The sequence below is a fragment of the Theropithecus gelada genome, chromosome 4 (assembly GCF_003255815.1).
Source record: "Theropithecus gelada isolate Dixy chromosome 4, Tgel_1.0, whole genome shotgun sequence".
In the NCBI taxonomy this organism is placed as follows: Eukaryota; Metazoa; Chordata; class Mammalia; order Primates; family Cercopithecidae; genus Theropithecus; species Theropithecus gelada.
Window position 1 is genome coordinate 98384016 of NC_037671.1, and position 25151 is coordinate 98409166.

Consider the following 25151-nt stretch of genomic DNA (forward strand, 5'->3'; position numbering starts at 1 on the left):
ACTGTTAAAAATTGTTAAAGATGTGTGGTGCTTATAGCATAATTTCTGTCATAATTCCAGGGACTCAATTCCTTGCTTACTGGGGCTCACAAGAGCATGGGCCAGTGAGGAAGGGGAGAAAGCCAGGAACAGACATAGCCATTGTTAAGAAGAAATGGCCCAGTTGTGAGCCTGGTTTCTGAGGCCAAGAGTCCAGCATTAAGTTTCCAAAGGAATGAGGCAAATTTGAGGTTAATTCCATTCACATCTACATCAAGCAGGTCTACCTGGTCCCAGTGGAGCAAAACAACAGGCGGCCTAGACAATGTCAATTCTGCAAGCCAGACAGAGCTTTTGAAGGAGTCCAGCCAGTATCAAGCCCCCACCCCCAGAACATAGCTCCTGTAACGAAGCTAGCCAAGAGCTGGATGTGGTGCTGGGATCTGCTCTCTGCAGTCTGGGGTTCAAGGAAGGACCCCAGGTCTAGCAACTGTCTGAAATGTAGAGCAAAAAGATGCAGTCAGAGTGGGTCACTCTGCAAGGGACAGGTTATACCCAGCACGGCCTCTACTCAGCATGGCTTCCAGTTCCTAAGGCATGAGGTGGTCTTCAACAAATTCTAAACTTGACTTCCTAGCAGAGGTGAGGTACTTAATGTGCTCTAGAACGAGGATGAGGGTGAATCTGGAAATTACTGCAGATGACGGAGAGCCAGTGAAAACCCACCTTCTGCAGAAAAAACTAGTAGCCCTCAAAGGACCTGGTGAGATGGCCTAGTCACATGGAGGACTTGGCTCCTTATACATTAGCTATCCCCCAGGAGAAGCCATTATTTTACACATAGAAGGTCCTGAATTCAATATCTGTTTATGAATTGTCATCGCTATGAATCAAGCTCTGCCCAGTGAAGAATCACATCAGCCCAGGCCCCCTCAGCCAGCCAGGGGACCAAGAGTGCATCATTCTATTCCCAGCCATCCTCACCAGCCCACGGGTACACACTGCTCTCTGTGCTTCTCTTCTAGTAGTTTCCCAAATAAAATGATATCATTGTGTGTGATAAATACAAAATCAGGGTTAAAATGTGCTCGTAATAAGAGGACTAGGAACGGCCGGGCGCGGTGGCTCAAGCCTGTAATCCCAGCACTTTGGGAGGCCGAGACGGGCGGATCACGAGGTCAGGAGATCGAGACCATCCTGGCTAACACGGTGAAACCCCGTCTCTACTACAAAATACAAAAAAACTAGCCGGGCGAGGTGGCGGGCGCCTGTAATCCCAGCCACTCGGGGCTGAGGCAGGAGAAGGGCGTGAACCCGTGAGGCGGAGCTTGCAGTGAGCTGAGATCCGGCCACTGCACTCCAGCCTGGGCGACAGAGCGAGACTCCGTCTCAAAAAAAAAAAAAAAAAAAAGAGGACTAGGAACATGAAGAGGAATAAGAGGGGTGAGAAAATGACAAATGTTCCACATATACAGGGAATGGATCAGAATCAGCGCTGTCAGCAGGTCTCAAACTCTTGACGTCAATGGGTACACTGTTGAACCTCTGAGCAGTGTGTTCCTAAAGCAGCCTGTGACCCTGACCTGTTTATAAACAGAAGTGCTTCCTTGCTCAAAATCCCCGTTTTCTTACAGCACATTCAGAAATGCCAGCATCACTTGCAGCCAGGTGGTGAGGCTGAAGTATGTTCCATACTCTCTTCACACGGGCTCACCATGCTAAAAACAGTCAAGTACCAGTGATTAAGTAGAAAGACACATGCTTTTGAAAATTAGAGGATTTGGTCAAATGTGGGGACCGCAATCTACACATGGAAGCAAAGAAATCAGCCAAAATTAAAACATAAATTAGTGAACCAACAGTGCTTTACTAATCATGCAAAAAGTAAGAATAGCAAATATAGAATAGAAGGTGTGGTACATTACCCAAAAGCCCTGCTAAAGACCGCATGTCCTTCTCCATCAGCATGTAAATCTCTTCCTCGGAGAAGCGGCCAATGCCGTGGCCGTGCATCTCGCGTTTCACAATTCCTTTCGTTATGTGGCACACGACCCACCTCAGCAGGTTGCTGAAGGGACCACCACCACTAAGAGAGAGCATCTTCCGGGTCTCATTGAGATTGTCCACCCACTGGCAATAAGCTAACGTCCTGGAATTGTGTGGAAACAAGTTACTACTGTGCATCAGGTACATATCAGCTCCACAGGGTCACTTTAGAATGAGTCGTTCAGAATTTAGTACACTCTGGAGGAACTGAATAACTGCAGCTTTAATCAAGAGCAATCTGCATGGCAGATATCACAACAGGCTCTAGTCAATGCCTAGACTTAAGGGGTTGTGGAAGAAATGGGAAAAAATCCAGATAAAGATGCCATGAGATCTTTCCTGGTACCCACCCTCAGACCTCTCCCCTCCCCTCCCAGTGCCACGTTTCTGCCTTCTCTCACGCAATCCCACAGTGGAAACCCACTTGAAAAGTCTTTGAGTCAGGAGAGTGAGCACTCATGGGGGCCCAGGGCAGGAGGCAGTAGTGACAGGGGTGTTGGCATCATTCTCTTTCCTGAGCAAACGGATGGTTCCACAGGTGTTCATTAATTAAGCTGCACATTTCTGTTTTGTATACTCTGCATGTGCATTTACATTTCATGATATAAAAGAGTTTAAAAAAAGAAAGAAAGAAAGAAATTTCTGAAAGAAACCTTTTTGCCTTTTTAAAAAAAAGATACAGGGCCTTGCTATGTTGCCCAAGCTGGACTCTAACTCCTGGGCTCAAGTGATCCCCCCACGTTAGCCCCCAGAGTAGCTATGACTACAGGCATGCACCACCACACCCAGCCTTTTTGCTTTTTTGATAGCACATTAGGGAGTAAGTGCACCTTTCCATCTTTATTTTAAATTAAAATAGTATGCAAATGATTTGTTCTCCAAGAAAATCAACTCTTTACCTCAGTTTGTTCTCGAGAACTCTAAAGGGAACACAACTGCCAATGGAACTTGGCTGAATCCTTTTTCCTGTCTAGGTGATCCTAGTGGTAAACTTGCTCATTCGGGTGCCCCTGAAAACAGTGTGATCCGTATGGAGGGGCCAGCAGCTGTTCACTGTTCAAATATTTTGCTGGCCACCACACCCAGGTCTTTGCTGATTTTATTCTCCAAATGGCAAGAATTTTTTTTATGGCTAATAGTGTTGGTAGATAGAAACTTAAAGGGTTTTCTACCAAAGGCTGAAGAGAATGTAGCTGTGTGGGAGTACAGGCATCAGACATTTTCATTTTTCCTCCCTGATGAGTAACAAAAGATGTATTGGCATTCACCTCTACTCTTAGTACTGGCTGATACAGCAGTAAAGGCCACTTCAAAAAATTCAGAAGCCAGGTGTGGTGGTACATGCCTGTAGTTCCAGCTACTCGAGAGGGCAAGGCAGGAGGATCGCTTGGGCTCAGGAGTTTGAGGCCAACCTGAGCAACACAGAGTGGGACCACTGTATCAATAAGCACAGGGTGAAGGTGTGCACATGAAGAGCGTCGGCTGCCTGACAAACTGCAATCAATAAATAAAAATTTAGAAATAAAAAGAAATTCATGCAATTGGAAAGTGGCACAGCCAGAATGCTGCGTTTTTTTAAGGTTTTTTTTATTGTTTTTTTTTTGGTTTTTTTTTTAATCAAAGGGCTGAAAAATATTTTGAGAGAGAACTCAAGGAATGATAGATAGTAAATCATAGCTATAATGAAATGCTGTTTTCCACCTCAAGGGGAAAAAAAGGCATTTTGATCATTTTATATAGTTCTGTTCTATAAGGGTTCTCTGTTCTAAAAACAAATAAAAATAAGGAATAGATTTCTCTAAAATTGTTGGATTCCTGATTTTTACCAAAAAGTCTTACAGCCAATTTCAACATACTCCCTGTGCAATAGCTATAGCAGTTCTTGACTACCTTGTTAAAAGAATGCCCACAAATCTGATTAGAAAGCTTTGTGTGCCTCTTTCAGTAAGTCTCTCAAAATAAAGTACTGAAGAATCAAGAAATAGTTTTTCCCCAAAATAGGAAGAAGTACATCACAATAGTGACTAATTAATGTGTATAGTCAGAGCATTCCATTGATCTTTCAATACAGAATATCTTGCATTTTTTCTAGTAAATTCTATACAGACATGGAAATGAAATGCTTTCCTACTTACTCCTTTTTTCACACCTGCAGTAATTAAGGTGGCAATTTTCACATTCCATTAGAATAATTCAGCACTTTGATTCTAATTGTACTAGGCCTAAATTCACAACAAAAGAGTTACACAACCTTTTACCATTTTGGAAGTCAATGGTCTTAGGATAAAACTAAATTACTCTAAATTGAACATGATCAAGTAATAATAGCATACGAAAAGCATCTAAAGTGTAAAAATGCGGAATGTGTGGCTCTAAGCTGACAGGTTAGAAGGGGAAAAAAAATCCTTTGTAGACAAATTACACAGGTTTGATCATAAGCGTAACTGATCGAGCTCACCGGGCAGAGCAGAGGGGGAAGGTGTGCACATGAAGAGCGTCGGCTGCCTGACGAACTGCAAGAACTTCTGGAAGGGGCACGTGGGTACAGGCTGCATTTGGGGAAGCCTGGAAGAGGTGAGGCTGGAGGTGCAGGCAAGGGCCAGTCAGGACAGGCCTGAGGAAAGGGAGCTGAACTTTATTCCAAAAGCAAAGGTTAACTGCTAGAAGGCTTTAAACAGACAAGAAACATAGTCAGATTTGTGGCAATGTAAAGGAAGAACTGGAAGGTGGAGAAAATGCTGGCACGAAGGCCAGTTACCAGACCAGGCAAGAGATGATGCACTGCGTGAGGCAAAGGTAGAAGGAATCCATAGGAGAAACACTGCGACAGAAGGAAAAGAGTCTACTGGACTACAATGGATGTAAAGATTTATGGGTAAGGAGAAATTAGGCATTTTCTCCTAAAATAATAGTTTGAGTAGATGGTAATACCATTAACCAATACTAAATTGTACAAGGTAGAATATATTTGGATGATGAAAGATTAGTTAACCTGTAGCATTTGAAGCTCCCATGGAACCCCTAAGTGAAGATATCTAGAAGGCTGAGAACTCAGGAGATAGGTTGAGACTCCAGAGAGAGAACTGGTGAGCAAGGGCATGCTGGTGGTGGTTTAAAAGCTGTGAGAGGAGATGAGGTCTCCTTAGGAAGTTTCTAGAGTGTTGAGGAAACCACAGTTCAAGGGCAAATTAGAAGATGTGAAGGCCAGGCTGAAAGAGGCAGCTTGGAGAGAAGTAGGGGCATCTTTCTCTGCGCTTCAGGAAGACAGAGTATTGTAATGGGTGAGGGGCTACAGAGTTTAGAGTTCCTGTCTGATGACTTCAGCTTCCTCCGTAGCATGGGAAATGAGGGCGCGCACACAAGGTGAAAACATTGCAGTGTAAAGAGTTTGAGGAGTAGCAGGCACGAAGGGAGAGGCAGCTGTTCTGTTCTTGGCAGGGAGGGGTCTCCGCCAGTGCAATGGTGTGGGGTTCTCTACCTGCAGCAGGCTGAATGCAGGACACAGAAGAAGAAACACTGGCTTGATTCAGAATTTCACAGCTAGAAGTAACTTCAGAAACTGTCTGGTCTTCCTCTCTTCTCCTTCTATCTTGCTCTTGATTTTTCTTCCTCTCTTTCACTGTCTGTGCCCAGTTATGATCGACCAGTGTCAGGGAAGAGAAGTAAATGAGGGTCAGGCAGGTCTTTAAGGGTTGAGGCCAGTGAAATGTGTATAAACTTTAAATACCAAAGAAAATAGATGCTTCACAGATTCCTAAGTCAATTACTACACATAGAAGACATCACATGGTGTATGTTTCCATGTTATTGCAAACAAGAATCCACCTCCTCTCACAGCCAAGATTCTTGAAAACTCTGTTCACATGGTTGGAGCCTCTATCCCAACTACTCCACCAAAATCACTCTTGTCCAAGTCAACAGTGCAACATCTAAATAAACCATCTTTCTATATTCTCGCACTCTCTAAAGTATCTGACACTATTGGCCTCTTTCTTGGAACACCCCCTTAGCTTAGACCTCTACTGCTTTTCCTTTCACCCCTTACATATTCCCAGGATCTCTATCTTCATTCCTCCTATCTTCCTACTCCACACTCCTGGAGCCATCTAACTCACACCTATTACTTTATACTCATATCTCCCATATCCAGCCCTCTCTCCTGAGATCCATGGATCCTATGTGGATGACCCTCAAGAACTGCAAACCAACATTTCCAAAATTGCACTCATCATCTTTGTTCCATTCAAACCTGATTCTCCTCGCCCAAGCCAGAATCCCAGGAGTTATTCTTCACTGCCCCCTCTCCCTCACTCCTGACAGCCAGTCACCCTGTGAATTTGCCCTTTCTCCAACTCCATAAACACTGCAGTTCAGCCCTTATTTCTTAACTACAAGGAACATGGCCTCCTATCAGGTCCCCTGACATCCCCTCAAGGCCCTTCAGAAATCCATTTGCTCCAGTGTATACAAAGAGCTTCCTAAACACGAACCTAATCCTAACAATAATGCTTCTTAGAGTCATTCATTAACTCCCCACAGCTCCTTTGCATGGCATGCCAGCCCCTCTCCCTACAGTCTAACCCCTCTATGACCTGGCCCTTCTCGGGCCCCATCTCCCAGCACTGACTCCCATGCACCTTACGCACAAGTCATAGAGAATTACATGAACCTCCTTGCTATAGACTGAACGTTCATGTCCCTCTAAAATTCATGTGTTGAAATCTAACCCCTAGTGTGTTGGTATATGGAGGGGCCTTTGGGATATGGTTATGTCATAAGGGTGGAGCCCTCATAAATGGGACTAGTGCCCTTATAAAAGAGACCCCAGAGAGCTGCCTTGCCCCTTCCACCATACGAGGTTACAGTGAGAAAGATGACCATCTATGAACCAGGAAGCTGGCCCTCACCAGACACCAAATCTACTGATGCTTTGATCATGGACTCACCAGACTCTGGAGCCATGAGAAACTTCTGTTCTTTATGAGCCACCCAGTCAAAGGTATTCTGTTATGGCAGCCCAAACGGCCTAATATACTCCCCAAATGCTTCCTTCTTTCCTCTAAATTTCTGCAGATGTTGCTCCCTCTGCCTAGACATCCTACTCTTTCCCTACCACAAGCCCCTTCATCTGGCACTCCAACTGTCCTTGGATTCCATTTTGACAACACCTCCTCTGCAAAGCCTTCCCCCCTTCTCTCCAGTAGTAGCTGGCTGCCTTTCCTTGGTTCTTCAAACCCTCCCCCAGCACTGACCATTGCAAAGGCTTGATGTCTCCCTCCAGCCTTTGACTCACTTGATAACAGGTATACATACCATCCTGGCCACTAACAGTCATTCATTAAGCTTGCAGAAATAATGAATTATTGATTAAACGAAAAAAGGCTTTGCTTTTGAGCCAGCTACTGCTAAGTAGTGTTTCTAAGGGATGACACATACATAGAAAAATGGGAAAAGAGACAACGAGATGTGCCTATGGAAAATGAAGAAGGGGCTGCCAATTTTCTCTTGAAATCCACGGCTCTTCACTCTCCACTGGGAGGAGGCCCATTGCAAAAGGAATCATGAATCCTTAACAGGAGAGGACAGGGAGGGTCAATTTGGAAAGCAGACAAGGCTAAACAATTAATCTATCATTTTGAGAATCTATTTCAAGAAGTTGAAATACTCATTTTCCTTATCACAACGAATGTATCTAATCTCTTCTGCAAAAATGGGGTCAAAGAGATTTTTTTAAAAGACTATCTTAGAACAGAGGAACAAAACCTGCTCAAAAATGTTTAAAGGTGAACAAGAAAACAGTCAAAGAGAAGCTGACCCCTGATATTTTAATGAAGATATCACGCTTTATAACTCAATACCTGGCCTATGATAGAAATGAGTATTTATAAGTGGGAACCCATAACAAACTACAATTTGAAGACTGAGTATCAACACCTGGATTTCCAAATCATGAGCATGCCTTTCTCTGCATAGGGCTACATCCTTGCTGTCTTTTGCTTATACTCTGAATATCTACTCAAGAATATAGGAGCATATGATATGTTTCTGTAGTTTCACCAAGTTTCACAAGCATTAGATTAACCCCTCCAAACAGGGGCCCTCACTACATCTAAAACTGGGGTGGGGAGAAAAGAAAGAAAAGGAGAACATATGAACCAAGCTATAATCAGAAAGAGTAGTCTCTTGGCTTTTAGAAAAGATCTTCTTGGTTAAGTCAATTTATGAAAGTATCCCATCTCCTGAACTACACTCAAAATTTTAAAATTATGGCCAACCTAGAAGCGAGCTTGAATCCACTGTTCTAATGCCTGTGTATGTGTGCGCGCACATGCGTGTGTACACACACACACAGGCATTAGAACAATTAATTTTTGTTATTTTTTTTAGAGACATGGTCTCACTCTGTCGCCCAGGATGTAGTGCAATGGCGCGATCACGGCTCACTGCAGCCTTGAACTCCTGGGCTCAAAAGGTCCTCCCGCCTCAGTCTCCCAAGCAGCTGGGACTACCGATGTGTGCCAGCCACCACATTCAGCTGTTTTGTAGAGAGAGGGTTTTGCCATGTTGCCCAGGGTGGTCTCGAACTCCTGGGCTCAAGCAGTCCTCCCACCACAGCTTTACAAAGTGCTGAGATTACAAGCATGAGCCACCATGACTGGCCCTAATGCCTATATTTTTATGGGGGAAAATATTATAAATAACTAGATAGTCTGAAAATGATACTCATATGGGGTTGAAAGACTCTGAAGACGCTCGCTGACATCCACAAGGGGGCAGTATGTCACACTGAAGAAGCTGTAGTGTGTGTTATCCAAAATCAGTTTCATTCCAGTAATTTGACCCTGTGTCAAGCTGACTTCCCTTTACACCAGGTTCTCTGTACTTAAGCATTCAGTAGAACAAAGGGGATTTTTAAAAACTGTGTTCATGATCTTCAATAATAGTTTTTATAATGCAAGGGGGACATCAGTGTATAGATTTCAAGCGGAAGAAAAGCCACTTTAGAGTTGAGTGTGTTTATTTGAATAGACCTAACACAATTTCGGAATTATGTGATGTAACATAACAATGCTAGCTTTCCATTGCCTTTACTTTTCATAAAATCATGCCTTGGGTGTTTTTAAGGTTTCAGGCCAAAATAAACATATGAAAACTCCACATAATTGAATCTATTGAGTCAAACAAGGTAGGTTTATTAAATTTCCTCTCCTGGCTCTGTGAGTATAGACACAACCTAGGAGCTCACTGACTATTAGAATTTAACAAGAGATCATGGAAAGCTCATACTTGTAATATTTTCCTACATATTTTGGTCAGATCACTATATGCTGGGCCTCAGCTTCCACAGGTAGACATTTTGTGTGTGGCCTTGGAACCAGAAGAGGGGAGGAGGGGAGGCACCTGAGGGAAGAGTATCTGAAGATTCTCTGCCCCGGGCATGGGGAAAGGAGGTTCTTTTCTCCATTGGGATTTAGAGCTCTCTTAAAAGTCTCTTCAGGGTTTCCCCAAAGCAAGAAGTTGGCTAAAGGCTTGAGAACCTTAAGAAACAGATTTGTTTTTCCTTCCGCTACTAGGGACTAAATGGAACTGTGGGAATTAGCAGTGTTGCTTTGAAAGTGTATTAGATATCTCAATCAAGACCTTTCCTCCCACCTTCACTATTTTTTCCTCAAATTAACCATTGAGAAGACATAAGCAAGAAATAATACCTAACTCCTCCAACATTTTTCAAATTAAACAGTGAATTAGAGAAATAAAATTGTCCTTAGAAGAGTCTACATATGACCCAAACAGATGCCCAAGCCTTTGGGAATTTGCAGTCCACAAAATTAAGATCCTTTCCCATGGGGTAACACTTTCCAACTCTCGCCCCCACCCCTCACCCCGCCCACACTCCACCCCACATGGAGTATCAGCTCGGGGCTGGTGAAGGGAGAGATGGAAAGGTCAGGGCAGGGATGAACTTTTAGCAGGGAATAGAGTTATATAAAATGATATGCACACACACACAGAACAAAAAGTAGTAATGTGTGGTAGTTGGAAATGTTGCTGGGTCAAAAACTTTCTAATGGGAATACATATTTTCTAAACCATTATGGAAATCAAAGAGTTGTAGCCAAAGTGATAACTGAAATGTATGGCTTTCAGCTTTTCAGACAGCTAACAAAGCGATAGTTCTGGCAATCAATGGGCCCATCAATCAAATGATGTAGTGCCTTGGAGGGCTGATGTCGAGGGAAGGCACATGGGTCAAGTGGCCTTGTGCGGGTCCTCCCTTTCCCTTCATAGCGGCAGAACTGACTGGAGCCTAGTAAGCAAGTGTGATGGGCTCTTCGTGAGGCTTTTCTCAGAAGCTAAGTTCTTCCTGGAAGCTATGCATGTCAGATACAGTCATGCATTCTGGTTCCACCGTGACTGCTGCACACTTTGGGAGGGGAGCCCCAGCAGTTCCCCACCACTATTACAAGGAAAAGACCAGGTTCATTCCATGAACACTGAGGCTGATTACTTCCATACTGATCTGTACCCCTGTCTCCAGCCTCTCCCCAGCCCCCTCCTTGCTCCCCACTCTATCACCACTTTAGCAAGGAGGGGGTAGAAGTGGAGCTTAGGTCAGCCCTGGAATAAACTGGGCAAGAATCAAAAGTAAAAGGAGAAAAAGAAGAGGGTCACTTAAAATCCGAGAGATAGGAACAGCAAGTTCTCCACTTACAAAGAGAGGGAATAAATGAAACAGGGAGAGGAGGAAGAGGAAGAACCTTCTCCAATCAACCCCACACTGAGGGTATCACTCAGCGGGAGAGGTTTAATAAAAGCTACTGGGCCAGCATCTGCCTGCAGATAACAATTAATGCCAAAAACAGTGGGCTTAACAATTCTTAATTCAATCTTTGGAAAAAGATAAAGTTTGCAGAAATCAAGAGAAACTTTCTCTAGCTATTGGGGTGTAGAGAAAGGTGCAGAAACTCCAGAAAACGGATGAAAGAAAAATTTTAAAAACCAGATGACTAATGAGTTTGTAAAGCAAGAACCATATCTGCTTAACTCACGTGGTACCACCGTCAGCTCAAGGCTACAAAAAACAGAACAGGGAAAACTCATCAACTCGTGTGACGCTTCAAACTTGGGGAATACAACCTAGGACTTTGCAATCAAGCCAAAGAAAATCCAGAAAGGAGTAGTATGCTTTACTCCTGGAAGACAGAGAAGCTCTTGTTATCTATGGACAACTGACCCTAGGAATTTTATCTTGACTTAGTCTTCCATTCCCTCCTCTGAGTCTCTGACATAATATGACTTTAATTCAACAGTTTATACAGTATTGGTAAAAAGCCCTGAGTCCAATCAATTGAACTATCTTCCTCAACTCAGTGAGTTCTAGTCTAGATCAAAGCCCATCAAATTATAGTCCACAGGCTAAGAAGTTTTTACATTGTTAAATGGTTGAAAAAAATCAAAAGAAGGATATGGTATATTAAATGAAATACAAGTTTCAGTACCCATAATAAAGTTTGAGTGGAACACGGTCATGCTCATTTGTTGGCATACTCTCTATAGCTGCTTCTGTGATAAAACAGCAGAGCTGACTAGTTGCAAAAGAGACGTACAGCCAGCAAAGCCTAAAATATTTACTGGCTGGTCCTATACAGAAATGGTTTGCTGACCCCTGGTCTAGGTAACCAGAAACTTAACGGTCATAACAACTTTGACAACTGAGCCACTCATTTCATCCGAAACTGTTAAGGTAGCAAACTGTTGAAAAGGTATAAAGAGGATCTGAAAAGTGAAACAGAACTTGGGGCTTACTTCAAAAGGACGGGGACACTCCAGAGGGGACTCACCAGTAGAAGTGCTCCTCCACCATCTTGGTCACCGCTCTGGAGATGGCTCTTTCATGAGGGCCAAGGTTTTTGTTTAAATTCACTCCAAGTTTCTCTTCCAGAAAGTCAATTATGAATTCTGTGCCAGAAACTTTTTCATGATTATATTCAATCCAAGGCATTTTCCCTTGAGCAGAGAGTTTTCCACCAAAATAGTTCTAAGTAGAGTACATTTTTAAAAAGAGAAAAGCAATATTGTATTTAAATTCCACTGTATGATTAATAAAAACAAACATTCCAACCTTATGTTTGATAGTGACAGTACTATTCAAGTGAATGAACTCAGGGCATAAACTCCTAAGACAATACACGGTTACTCTAGGAAAAAACTTGTTTAACCGCACATAAAGATATCACTTTATTCTCCCATCGATTCGATCATGGACTTTGGCTTATCATGGAAAAGAAAAAAAAAAGACCCCAGGGGCAAGGGATGATGGGGGTAGGGGGTAGCAGATTGAAAGGGCTGAAATGACCCAGGTAATAGTCAGTCTAGTTTTAATGTACAAACAATTCAAAAACTCAAAAAGTGAAAATAAACCACAAGGAGGCCTGTATTGACTGGACAACTAACCAAAGACCTCACGTGAAAACCAGTATCTCACACCTGAATAATACTACTACTACACTGTAAATGAACGGTCCCCCAAAATTATAATGCTTAGGTCTAACAAAGTATGTACAACAGACTCAGCTACTGTGTCTCTTAAGAAATGCAGGTTCCTGTGCCGCAGCCTGGACTTCTGGATCAGAATCCTGGGGATAGTGCCCAGAAATCTGTGTTTTTGACAAACTGTCGTTGGTAGAGGGAATAATGGGGATTTGGACTGATCTCTGCCTCCTGGTGTCTTGATATTTTATCTCATTGCTTATTCTAAAGAATAAAAGTAGGCCTAACCTCAAAAAGGGTAATTACTATTGGGGATGTTCTAGGGGCTGCTGTTAGTCATACTGCCTTTGTGCAATTTAGAAAATAGAACTTCCTCTGGGTGGAAATGGTCCATTAGGTTTGCGGCTTGGCAAACAGAACTGGGTCAAGATTTCACCCCCACCCTTTGGCCAGGCACTGTTGTGCAGTGAGCAACCTGCACAACCATACATACCTCTCTAGACATTATCCCGGATGTTAACCAGGAGAAATGTCACCTACTTCTAGAAGTTGCTAATACATCTAACATTCTTGTAATCTGTATACTAAAGGTGTAAACTTACCACATACCATAGCCCCTATTTCAGATTTCTCTTGATGCCATCCATATCCTCTTAACACATCCCTTTCTGGACTCTTGTCATTCTCAGATGCAATCTATCCTCCACACTGCCACCAGAGGGAACTGTTTACAATGCAAATGAGACCCAAGAAGGCTGCTGCTCAAAATTATCCAATGGCTTTAATAGCTCTAGTCTACAAACTACCCCTTTTCACACAGCAATCTAGACCCACACCCACCATCTAGCCACTGCCCACCTGCCCGGTCTCATTGGCTATCTAAGTCCCTCTGGTCTCCTGAATTCCAACTGCCCCCACCCAGCCAGATCAAGGTATCTGCCCACCTCCCTGACTTTGTGCACTCTTCCCCTTTTACAGGAATCCTTTTCTCCATCCTCTGTAAAGTCATATCCATGCTTTTTTTAAAAAAATCAGTTCAAATCTCACCTTGTTATGTAACTATTTCCCCAGGATACAACCATTATTTGCCCTTCCTCTGTGCTTCCACTGTACATTGTGTAGTCCCCTACCCTTACAGAGTTACTATTTACACATCGGGCCTTCCCTCTAGACCACCCTTTCCCCTGAGAACTTGTTACATGTTTATCTTGACTACTTTTTAAAATAGAATAAAAATTGTAGAAAGTAAAAAGTTTCCTCTTCAAAGTTCCCCTTCTTGTTAAAGAATAAATCATAAGTGTTAGAAATAATAGTTTCTTTTAAAGACTAACTTTCTTCAAGCCTCCTTGCTTTGTGCTAGTAACTCTTTGTTAAGTCCTATCCTATGTAACTGTTGGACGTGCTCATAGGCACGTTCCAGCTCACAGCCTATGCCCCTTCCTTATTTGGAAATGTTATTGTTTCCTCAAACCTTTCATAAGCAACTTCTTTGTTCTTCCTTGCACTTAACTATTTAGGAAAGTTTTAGGCTATTAGCAAATCAGGTATCAGTTTAAGACTGTGAGGCCCCACTCCAGCCAATGGATGCAGGACACAGCAGTAAAGACAACCCAAATGCCTAAGGGTTAAATATGTCTGCTTTTCCTTTGTTAGGTGTGCTCTCGCCGTTGTTCCATATGCAACTGAGCACCCTTTCTGCAGAAAGTAAAGATGGTCTTGCTGAGAGATCTTTTGTCTCCGTGCTGACTTTCCTTCACAGCACCGATTATCTATTTCTAACAATTTTGGTATTTCTAACAAAATTAATAATCAATTCTTATGGAAATGGAAGTTCTAGTATGTTTTCACAATCAACAATTATATTTTGATTGCTAGGTAAAAAGCAAGAGACAACATTTTAGAGACACTCTGATTACATCTAAGTAAACATACATGAATGAAAAAACATTAAAAAAAAAAGAGAGAGAGACTCACAAACATGTCACAAGTAATTGGGAAGACTATAGGTGAGATGCCAAAGATCTTTTTTTCCCATACATTTCAATTTTTCTAAATGTGGTTGTACAATTTTTAAAATAAAAAAAAATTTACAGAGACGGGTGTCTCACTATGTTGCCCACGCTGGTCTCAAACTCCAGGGCTCAAGGAATCTGCCTGCCTCAGGCTTCCAAACTGCTGGGATTACAGGCATAAGCCACAATGCCTGGCCCAAAAAATGTATGTTAAAAATGTTGATTTTTTTTTTCTTTTTTTTCCTTTTAATTTTTCCTAAATATTTTTATTTCTAAAAAATTGAGACAGGGTCTTGCTGTGTTGCCCAGGTGGATCTTGAACTCCTTGTGATCCTCCTTCCTCAGCCTCCCAAGGTGCTGGGATTACAGGCATGAGCCACCACACCTGGCCAAAAATAATTTTTCTTAACTTCTTTACATCTATTGAAGAATTCCTGGACTATTTTTATTTAAGCAATTAGACTCTGACTAATCCACTGAGGGTAGTTTCTGAAAGTAATTTTGAGAAGATAAATAGGTAAATCCTCCGTATTTTTTCCAAGCTGATGTTTCCTTCTGCAAGTCTGCCCCAGGTGAGACTGATGCAGTCACACATACGCTACATTATTAGCATGGCAGTGAAGGCCATAGGCTTTGGGTTTCAAAAATCTCATTCCATCATTTATTCACTGAGTGACCCTGGACCTCCCTGGGTCTCCCTTAACCCTCCCTGGACCTCAATTTCCTCATCTGTAGAGTGGGGATAATAACAGTTGCTAGGATGAAATGAGAAGATGTGCAGTGCCTTCATCAGAAGTATTTTGAGATGAAGAACTTGAGACTCTAAGAGAGATGCCAGAGTCTTGGGACTCTGATTTGATATACTGTACCCATAGGTTTTAGGTAAATATCTATCTATTATATTCACTCCGCCCTGGAGCTATCTTGAGTCATCTTCCACTGGTTAAATTTGAAATAATTTGAGCAGTCTGTGTGGATTACGACACACTGAAGAAATCCACACACCCATTATCTATTTAGTTTTGAAGAAGAATGTCCTTATTTTTCGGAGCTGCATGTTGAAGTATTGCAGGGTGATGTGTCAGGATTTCTGCAACTTACTTTAAAATGGTTTATCAAAAACATTGTTCGCAATTGTAGATGTAAAGAGGGGGAAGCAAAGGAGAAGTCGTATTAACCATTCACAGTCTAGGTAAAGGGCATGGGGGTGTGCACTGTACTATCCTTTTGTCTGTAGCTTAGAAAGAAAAAGACGCAGGAGGGGAGACAAGATCAGCAAATAAATACAACATCAAAAGTTAGGGCTGACAGCCGAGGCAGAGAGCTCCAAAGGAAACATTTTCTTTTTTCTTTCTCTTACTTAAAAAGAATTCTTTTGTGAAACGTATGCTTCTTATACAACTACTTATATCAAATGATGTAGGTATCTTTATATATGTCTGAAGAAATGTAAGGAAGTCAAAAATACCAGTTATGATAATAATCTCCAGCTCGTAGGATACCAAGTAATTTTCACTTTCCACATACATTGTTTTGTACTGTTTGGAATTTTTCTAAGGACCATATATCATCTACACATAATCAGAAAACACAGTAAAGCTATTTTTGTGTTTTTCAAAAATTAACTACATCCCTAGGACCTCCCTGTACATTGTTTGCAATTTCCTATAAGTCTACCATTATTACAAAATAAAAAGATTTTAAAATTGAACTCCCAATAGTCATATCTTGATAGAGAAAAATAATAATAACTGTGTTCAATACATTGAGCTTTTTAAAAAAATAAGCCTTTTGATTTCCTAACTAATGGTCATCAAATATTCATTCCTATTCCATTTAGGTTAAAAAATTCAAGAGCTTCTAATATAAAGTCATGATCTGAGGAACATGGCATTTTAATCTTTTTTTAAAATGGCACAGGCAAAAGAACGGGCAGAGGGTACAGCTCCCTGGGTCCATGACAAAATATTTCTCTACTGATCAATCCAAGAAATGAACTCTCCAGCATTCCCCAGACACCTACTGCATCAATACAAATCCCACTAAGGGAACGGGAATCAGGGTACCACCAACCCCTGCAACAGAGCATCCCTGTCTAAACCACAGCACCATTTTTTTTTTACCTAAAATCTGTCACCCCCTGAGCATCACCCACTCCATTTATCTTCCATAGAGACCTCACAGAAGAAAAACAGCCCTATACAATTCTTTCTTTAAAAATATACTTAATAAGAAATATAATTTTGGAAGGGGTAAGCACGCCCCTTCTTGAAGACCTCTGTAATGGCTGCAGGCTTCACAGCAAGGGATAGTCCCACTGCTCCAGTTACACTAACTACAGGTAGCTGCTCTAAAACGTGAAGAAAGGTAGATATGCTGCAGGTAAAGACAGGTCTGCAGCAGTCAGGGCTTGACGGCTTGAAGGGCAGAAAGGAAAGTGCAGAAAAGCCTGGCAGCTGCTGCAGCCACCACAAACGACAGGATTATTTTATCAAAGGTGGGGGAGCACAAAAGATCTTGAAAGTAGTCAGAGACAGCAGTGCACAAAATTCAGGTTTTGGACTCCCACTGCCCCAAAGCTGTCCTGCCTAAGTGAGGCAATGTGGTCAAGAGTGATGATGGAATAGAGACAGGTAGCTGTTGGGTAGCAATCTCTTCCTTCCATTTGAGTCTCCAAGTGACACACATCTTCAAGTGCTGACTGCCAACACCAAGCTGAACAATGATCTCTCAAATATGAGCCAATGCATTTAGATGCCGCAGGCCTTGTTTCCTCCACTGCTGTCTTCACAAGTCCTAAGTAATCTTCTCCCTGCTGCTCTCTCTGGACTCCCCCCGTGCATTCCAGTTACCAGTTACGAAGATCCCCTTTCTAATCTCTTTCTGTTCCCAAACATCCCATGTCCTCCCTGATGCCCCAATCTGAAGTCTGGACTCGGTGCCACTTCACCATGTCCCCAAAGGACCTGCATTATAGCACTTAACCAAACTAAAGCATGTCAACCATGTTGTCCCAGCATTGCCTGAGGAGGATCACTGCCACCCCCTTCCCCTCTTCTCTACAGAAACTGGCTCAAAAAGCACAGGCTATGGGGAGTCAGGAGCTGGAGGGGTAATATCATTATCGGGGCAGGCAAAAGCTTGGCTGAGTGGGGAGCCCACCCCCTCCAACCTCCCAGTTGGTCTCTTACAACCTGAGGAGAATACCTCCTCCCAGTGTTGCTGCTTTGTAAGAGTCTAAAGATGAACCTCAGAGATGCAGGAGCCATTTGGGGGAGTGGCAGCAAAGCAAAAGGACCAGAGTAGTTTGGGGATGACTGAGGCTCACCTCCCTTCTTTTTTTAAATCCCTCAGAGGTACAGGACTGGTGGCCTGGGCTTTAGCCCTTGTCCGGTACAAATTCCCAGGCAGAGAAGTTGGCATCCCTGGCAAAAGGAGCTCTCAAACCAAAATAACTAGATAAGTACCACTACTATGAGAAGGGCAATGCACTGAATTATATCACATGAAGCAGAATTATTGGGACAGACCAAAAAATTTAAGTAACATAACAAATATCCTCCAATGGATAAAGGAAGAGATTACTAATACAAACTAAAAGAAAACATTAAGAAGAAAAATACAAAGATTGAAATAAAGAACACAATAGATGGGGTAAATAGTATGATGGATACAAAAACAAACAAACAAACACACACAGGGCAATGCAAAGGAAGCTCAGCGAGAGGAATGCTTCCAGAAAGAAGCAGAAAAGAATTCAAGTAGAGAGTAGAGAGATATAGAAAATAGAAGCAGAGGTTCCAAAATCCAGATAATAGGGATCAAGGAAGAGGAAGCGGGAGAAAACCAAACATAAAAGAAAAGGAAATATTTTAAGAAAATTGATCATTAATTCTCCAGAATTCAAGAGATGAAAGACCTCAGATAGTAAGAGTTTATAAAGGACCAAACAGGATATATAAAGAGCCACACCAACACATACCATATTGAAACTTGAGAATATTAAGATTAAATACAAACTCTAAGATAATTTAGAGAGAAAGAGAAAGAAGAATGAGATTAACATGAATTTTTTTTTTTTTTGAGGCAGGGTCTCACTCTGTCTCCCAGACTGGAGTGCAGTGGCGCGATTTTGGCTCACCATAACCTCCGCCTCCCCAGTTCAAGCGATTCTTCTGCCTCAGCCTCCCAAGTAGCTGGGATTACAGGCACATGCCACTACTGCCCAGCTAATTCTTGTTTTTGAGACAGAGTCTTGCTGTCACCCAGGCTGGAGTGCTGTGGCACCATCTCGGCTCACTGCAGGCTCTGCTTCCCGGCTTCATGCCATTCTCCTGCCTCAGCCTCCCGAGTAGCTGGGACTACAGGCGCCCGCCACCTCGCCCGGCTAATTTTTTGTATTTTTAGTAGAGACAGGGTTTCACGGTGTTAGCCAGGATGGTCTCGATCTCCTGACCTCGTGATCCACCCGCCTCAGCCTCCCAAAGTGCTGGGATTACAGGCGTGAGCCACCGCGCCCGGCCTAATTTTTGTATTTTTAATAGAGATGGGGTTTCACCACGTTGGCCAGGCTGGTCTCGAACCCCTGACCTCAAATGATCCACTGGACTCAGCCTCCCAAAGTGCTGGGATTACAGGCATGAACCACCATGCCCAGACTAATATTTTTAAAATATAGAAGGAAAAGAACTTTGAACATAAATTTATCAAATGTGAGAGTATAATAACAATATTCTCAGGCATGCAAAGCCACTGAAGGTTTGCCACGTAAAGACTCACTCTAAAAATATTCATCAGGGAAGTTCTCAAATAAAAAGATAAACCCTTTAGAATAAGATATATGGTAAATAAGGCTAGTCAAATAACATAGTAAAGTTTGTTGTCTAAAAAGGATAAAAAAGAAAGGAAAAGAACTGCTAAATTCCTTTTTCTTTTTTTTTTTTTTTTTGACAGAGTCTGGTTCTGTTACCCAGGCTGGAGCGCATTGGTACGATCTTGGCTCACTGCAACCTCTGCCTCTTGGGTTCAAGCAATTCTCCTGCCTCAGCCTCCCAAGTAGCTGGGATTACAGGTGCACACCACCAGGCCTGGCTAATTTTTGTATTTTTCGTAGAGTTGGGGTTTCACCATGTTGGCCAGGCTGCTCTTGAACTCCTGGTCTCAAGCGATCCACCCGCCTAAGCCTCCCAAAGTGCTAAGATTACAAATGTGAGCCACCGTGCCTGGCTGAAAAACTCCAGAATTAAAATCTTAGACAACAGCAACATAACTGGGATGAGGTCTGGGAAGAAAGGGAGAGACCCAAGGTATATGTAAACTGCTAATGTGTTTGTATTATAACAGAATAAATACAGACTTTAATACATTTAACAAATTAATGAGCATAAACACAAATTTGGGTCTTAACTACAATAACAATAAAAATATAATTTGTTTTAAATGAGAAAAAATTATCTATTAGAAAGCAGGAAATGAGAAAAAATTTTAAAATGAAGTATAGTAAGGAGAAAAATATTAAATAAGATATTAGAAATAATTTCTAATAAAACAATGATTTCAATAAGTGTAAATGGATTAAAGTTGCCAATTAAAAGACTCTCCAATTAGATATAAGCAAGAAACAAATACAAAAAGAGAGAGGGAGAGAGAGAGAGGGGATGAAGAAAGATATCCTAAGCAAATATGAACCAAAAGAAGGCTGGAGAATCTATCTCGATATCTAATAACACAGAATTCAAGATTTTTAAAAAATCGTAAGAGACATCAATGGATGATACATACTGGAAAAATAAACAAAAGTGAAAGATGTGAACTTTTATATGTACCTAACAATGTAACCTAAAATATATAAATACTCTAACATAAAGCAAGAACTGAGAGAATGACAGGAAAGAGAAAAATCAACAAATACACTTGAATATTTTAACATGCTCCTTTCAGAAGCTGCTAGAACCAGCAGACAAAAAATAAGCAGAAATATAGAAGGTCTAAATAATACACCAAACATGTTTAAGCAAGTAGATATATATAGAGCTCTATATCCAAACAGAGCATATGTAATTATTTTCAACATTTTTAAAAAGTAACTACAAACCAGGCCAAAGCTTCAGTAAATTCCAAGGAATCAATATCGCAGAGACTATCTTCTCTGACCATAAAATTAAAAATGATAACAAAAATCAAAGCTTAAAATAATTCCATATGGCTAGAACTTGGTTAAAAATAAAAACATAAGTGAACTTTTAAAAAAATACATAGAATTGAATGACTATGAAAACACAGCATGTTGACTTTGTGAGACACAGCTCAAGCATTACTCAGAGAGAAATATATACCTTTAAGTACATTCCTCTTCCTTACTTCCTATTAAAATGAACAAGTGTTTCCCTGAAAGTCACACAAACAGAACATGGAGTGCTGTGGAAAAGGTCTCACTACATATACAAATATCTACCTCATGGCGTACTGGGCCTTCTGCCCCCAAGATTCATGAGGGACAAAATACAATGCTGTCAATAAACTAAAACCTAAAGTAAAAAAACCACATCAGGCAGTGGCATACCAATCTTTGTCAAGGCCCAGTAGGCCTGTCAAAATTATTAACCAAAGCATACTTTTTTTTTTTTTTTGAGATGGAGTCTTGCTCTGTCACCCAGACTGGAGTGCAGTGGTGCAATCTCGGCTCACTGTAACCTCTGCTTCCCCAGTTCAAGTGATTCTCCTGCCTCAGCCTCCCAGGTAGCTGGGATTACAGGGGTCCGCCACTACGCCTGGCTAATTTGTATATTTTCAGTAGAGACAGGGTTTCACCATGTTGGCCAGGCTGGTCTCAGACTCCTGACCTCAAGTGATCCGCCTGCCTCAGTCTCCCAAAGTGCTGGGATTACAGGTGTGAGCCACCACACCCAGCCCAAAGAATACTCTGTTAAAGAAAAATATCATGGCGCTGAGTCTCTCGAAAGTTTAGACCTTCTTGATCCATCATTAAATTGGATCTGTAAAAATCAACAGACTCTGGAACCAAGTATTTTATTTCCCTCTTACTAAGGACTAGGCATTGCTAGTTTCAGCTCCCATCCCCTCTGGCATCCACTGTGTGAGATGAAATATTCCCCCCTTTAGTTAAATACTCATCCCCTGATACTGATGTCATAAGAAGAAAACATATTTGCACACAAGTACCTGATACGGTAAGTCAGCCATCCTTAAATAAGTTTCCATTTTTAAACAGAAAGGAGATAAACTGGGAACACCATTGTTAGGTCTTGCAAACTGATGTAAAATAATAGCATCTTTAGAGTCAATCTCTTGCTGTTTCCTGTCAAAACCAAAACAGAAATAAAGAACAATCCACATGTTATCCACATTCAGTTCCCTTACTTCTTGAGAGGACCCTGCAGGGTTGTAGCTCCTCAGTGAACAAGCAGATCTGTTTGTCACAGGGGCTTACCTCACCCAGCACCCAGTTTGTCGAAGGGGCTTACCTCACCCAGCACTCATGGAAGCTTAGTCAAAACACAAGAGAACCTTACAAACTCCCATGATATTACCACGACCCCAGTGGCTCAGCAAAGTAACTATATACCAACCAACCTCCTTCTGTTACCTATGGCCTCTGGGCAACAAGAACATTTTCTGGTACTGGTCCACCTATTCTCCAGCCGGCTGTGTTTACCTGCCAGGGACAAGCTGGATGGATAAAAATGATACTCTGTGCTTGCTGTGTGTCACACATTGTTCTGAGGGTCTCACGGGTCTTATCTCCTTTAATCTTCATAATAACCTTATGAAGTAGGTATTACCGCTATCCATGTTTTATAGATGAGGAAATTCAGGCACAGAGGATTAACTTGCCCAAAGTCACATTGCTAGTAAATGGCAGAATGGGCACTGAATCAAGAAGTCAGAGTCTGTGTTTTTGGCCATTAGACTATACTGTGAAACAGTCTATTCATCCAGAAGACCCAGGAATAATAGTGCAGATTTGCTCTGCTATGACCCAAGTCTGTAGGGAAACTGAGACTGAATATTCTTGTCCCTCTTCCCAACTGCCCATGCCCTCACCTAACCCTTCTTTCACCTGTAACGCCGTGGAACCCGCCTTCTGGATGCTCTCTCTCTAGCTCTGTCTTCCTTATTTTCTGCCTTCCCAGCATCCCCACTTTTACCATACAGCATGTATTTTAGTACCCCTGCTTTTCCCCTTTCTTCTGTCTCAGCCACGCATCCATCTTTTCCTTTGGCTACTCTTTTGGGTGAGGAGGACTTCCCTGCATACAGTTTTTCAATAACCACTACATAATGGAATGAATGCTGGATTCCAAGTCTGGACACCTGGTGTCAAATCCAAGCCCTGCTTCCCTTACTGGCCACGTTAGCCTAGATCTCTCCACCATCTTCACCTGGAGAGTGAGGACAGTACCAATTCTGTATGGATTATCATGAGGATTACATAAGGCAATACTGTAACTATTTAGTGAACTATCAAGCATTAAGTAATAGTGGAATTTATTCTCATCCAAAGAGATATGGTCTCATCCCTGCAAGCTCATCATTCCACACAGCCCCACTCATACCCCACTCCTCGGGACCCTTTTGCAATTTCCATCTTCATTTGACCCAGCCAATTCCCAGTCAGATAAACTTCACTCTTCCTTCCCCTTGGCCCTCCCTGAGCCTCTGGTTCCCTCGCATTGTTCCCAGTACAACGCCACACCTGCTTCTTTCTACCCAAGCAAGAATAATTTCTTTGTCTCTTCATCACATGGATGCCCACTTCCTGCAGATCCCCATTTAATAAAACAAACTCTCTTGAAAAGTTTACCACCCAAGGGCCCATTCAACTTCACAATTCAGACTCATTTTGAAAATATCTGTCAAGTCAAAAAAATAAAAATATTTGCTGCTTTCTGGCAATATTTACTATAAAAGAAATGTTTTCATTTAGATGGAATGTTTGGGAAGTCAGATTTTAAAATCAAGAACTCATTTAGATGATGTTCCAAGACTGCATAGATTTGACAATTAACTGATTTTGTCCAGTCAAATAATTCCCATCACAAAGTGGTATTTTCATGTAAATTAACCAGACAAAAATTTCAGAACCGACAGGAGAGAAGACAAACAAAAAATCCCTGCTCCATCAGCCAGAACGATCTAATTCTAATTGTTAATTTGGGCCATGTCATAGTAAGAATGGATGCTAATTATCTACCAAGCATATGCTAATGACTTTATATATATTATATATATTAACTTATTTAATTCTGACAATGACACTTTAGAATGGGTATTGTTATAGTTTAAATTCGGTATATCATACTATACTATTTTATAGTAGATAAGAAAATTGAAGCTCAAAGACGTTAAACAACTTGCCTAAGGAACATCAATTTAAGATTGACTCTGAAATAACTCCAGTTTCCAGCTCTTAAGCACTTCAAGGCCACCAAAATGGGCAATTCCTCAGTTAATCGTATTAAAGCTGCCAGTTTGACTCAGACCACTGAAGCCTGGAACTTTCTGATAAAAGTCACAGCTAATGATGGCCAAGTTTTATTGAATTTTGACCATGACAAACTCTGTTCTAAGAATGTCACGTGTTAACTCATTTAATCAACTATGAGAAAAGCTACTACTACTATTACCATTTTACAGATGAGAAAACTGAGTCATCAAGAGCTTACTGTCATATCCAAGGTTATGTGGTTGGTTACAGACAGAGTCTGAATTTGAACCCAGACAGTCTGGCTCCAGAGCCCTCCCTCCAATATGTCAGAAACTCCTCTCTAATTTAGGATCAGACGATTGAGTGAGTTGTTTCCCGCACAGCTGTATTTTATAAAGTGACCTTATCATAAAGTTTGTAGAAGAGGACACCCATAGAGCATTAACTAGCTAGTTTACTACTATTCCTGGGGCTAACGATATCACAGATGAACATGCCTCTGTATACAGCTGATGATTTGTTAGTTTGCAGAGATCAGATGTTGATTCACCAACTAAATGTTCTAGAAGAGGCTGACCCTGTGTGTCAAAAGTGCAAATAAGCACTGGTAATGAAGTTATTACTTAGTCATTCAATTTACAAACAAAAATTTCCAAAGCCTGATTGAATTTAAGACAGCTGCCAAGCTATCTCTACTCAGGGAAAACAAAGTAGTGTGTTGGAACAATATTTATTTAAAAATATGGTGCTAAAAAAACATGGATAAAACCCCAAAAAACCTACTTTGGTTATATTCATTAATTAAACATCCTAAATAATTCTCACCTGTCAACTTTACTCTTCCACTCTAGAGACATAGTCATAGATTAAGGTTATGTCTATGCAGCAGAAAATCCAGGTAGGCTGGGGAAGAGTTTACAATAGCCAGTAAACTCAGGGAAGTCATTTTAAGGTGTATTTTCCATATCACATATTTCAGATTTTGTCTTGTTCTCTGCCTAAATTATAAAGACTGTTGAAACCTAGATTTCACCTTAGTGGAGGTAGCTATCATGCAACCTCTAAAGCCTTGGTCTTCGCCCTTCCTGCCTGTTTTTTTCCCTTTGCCCCTCCACTCCTCTTCCCCTAGAGGCTGCAAGAAAGGCACCTGCTACAGGCCTGTCTTCCTGAGCGAT

The 25151-nt window shown here is 41.6% G+C and overlaps 1 protein-coding gene across 2 annotated transcripts in view; it reads right to left on the bottom strand.

The window, feature by feature from the left end:
* The window catches only part of FAXC (failed axon connections homolog), a 71688-nt gene that overhangs the window by 42530 nt on the left and 4007 nt on the right, over positions 1-25151 (bottom strand). For both annotated transcript variants that reach the window (XM_025382850.1, XM_025382851.1), the window contains 3 exons: positions 21711-21846; positions 11868-12064; positions 1905-2128 (listed from right to left, as the gene is read on the bottom strand). In XM_025382850.1, the coding sequence (XP_025238635.1) occupies positions 1905-2128; positions 11868-12064; positions 21711-21846 (557 nt within the window). The remainder of the gene's footprint in view (positions 1-1904; positions 2129-11867; positions 12065-21710; positions 21847-25151) is intronic.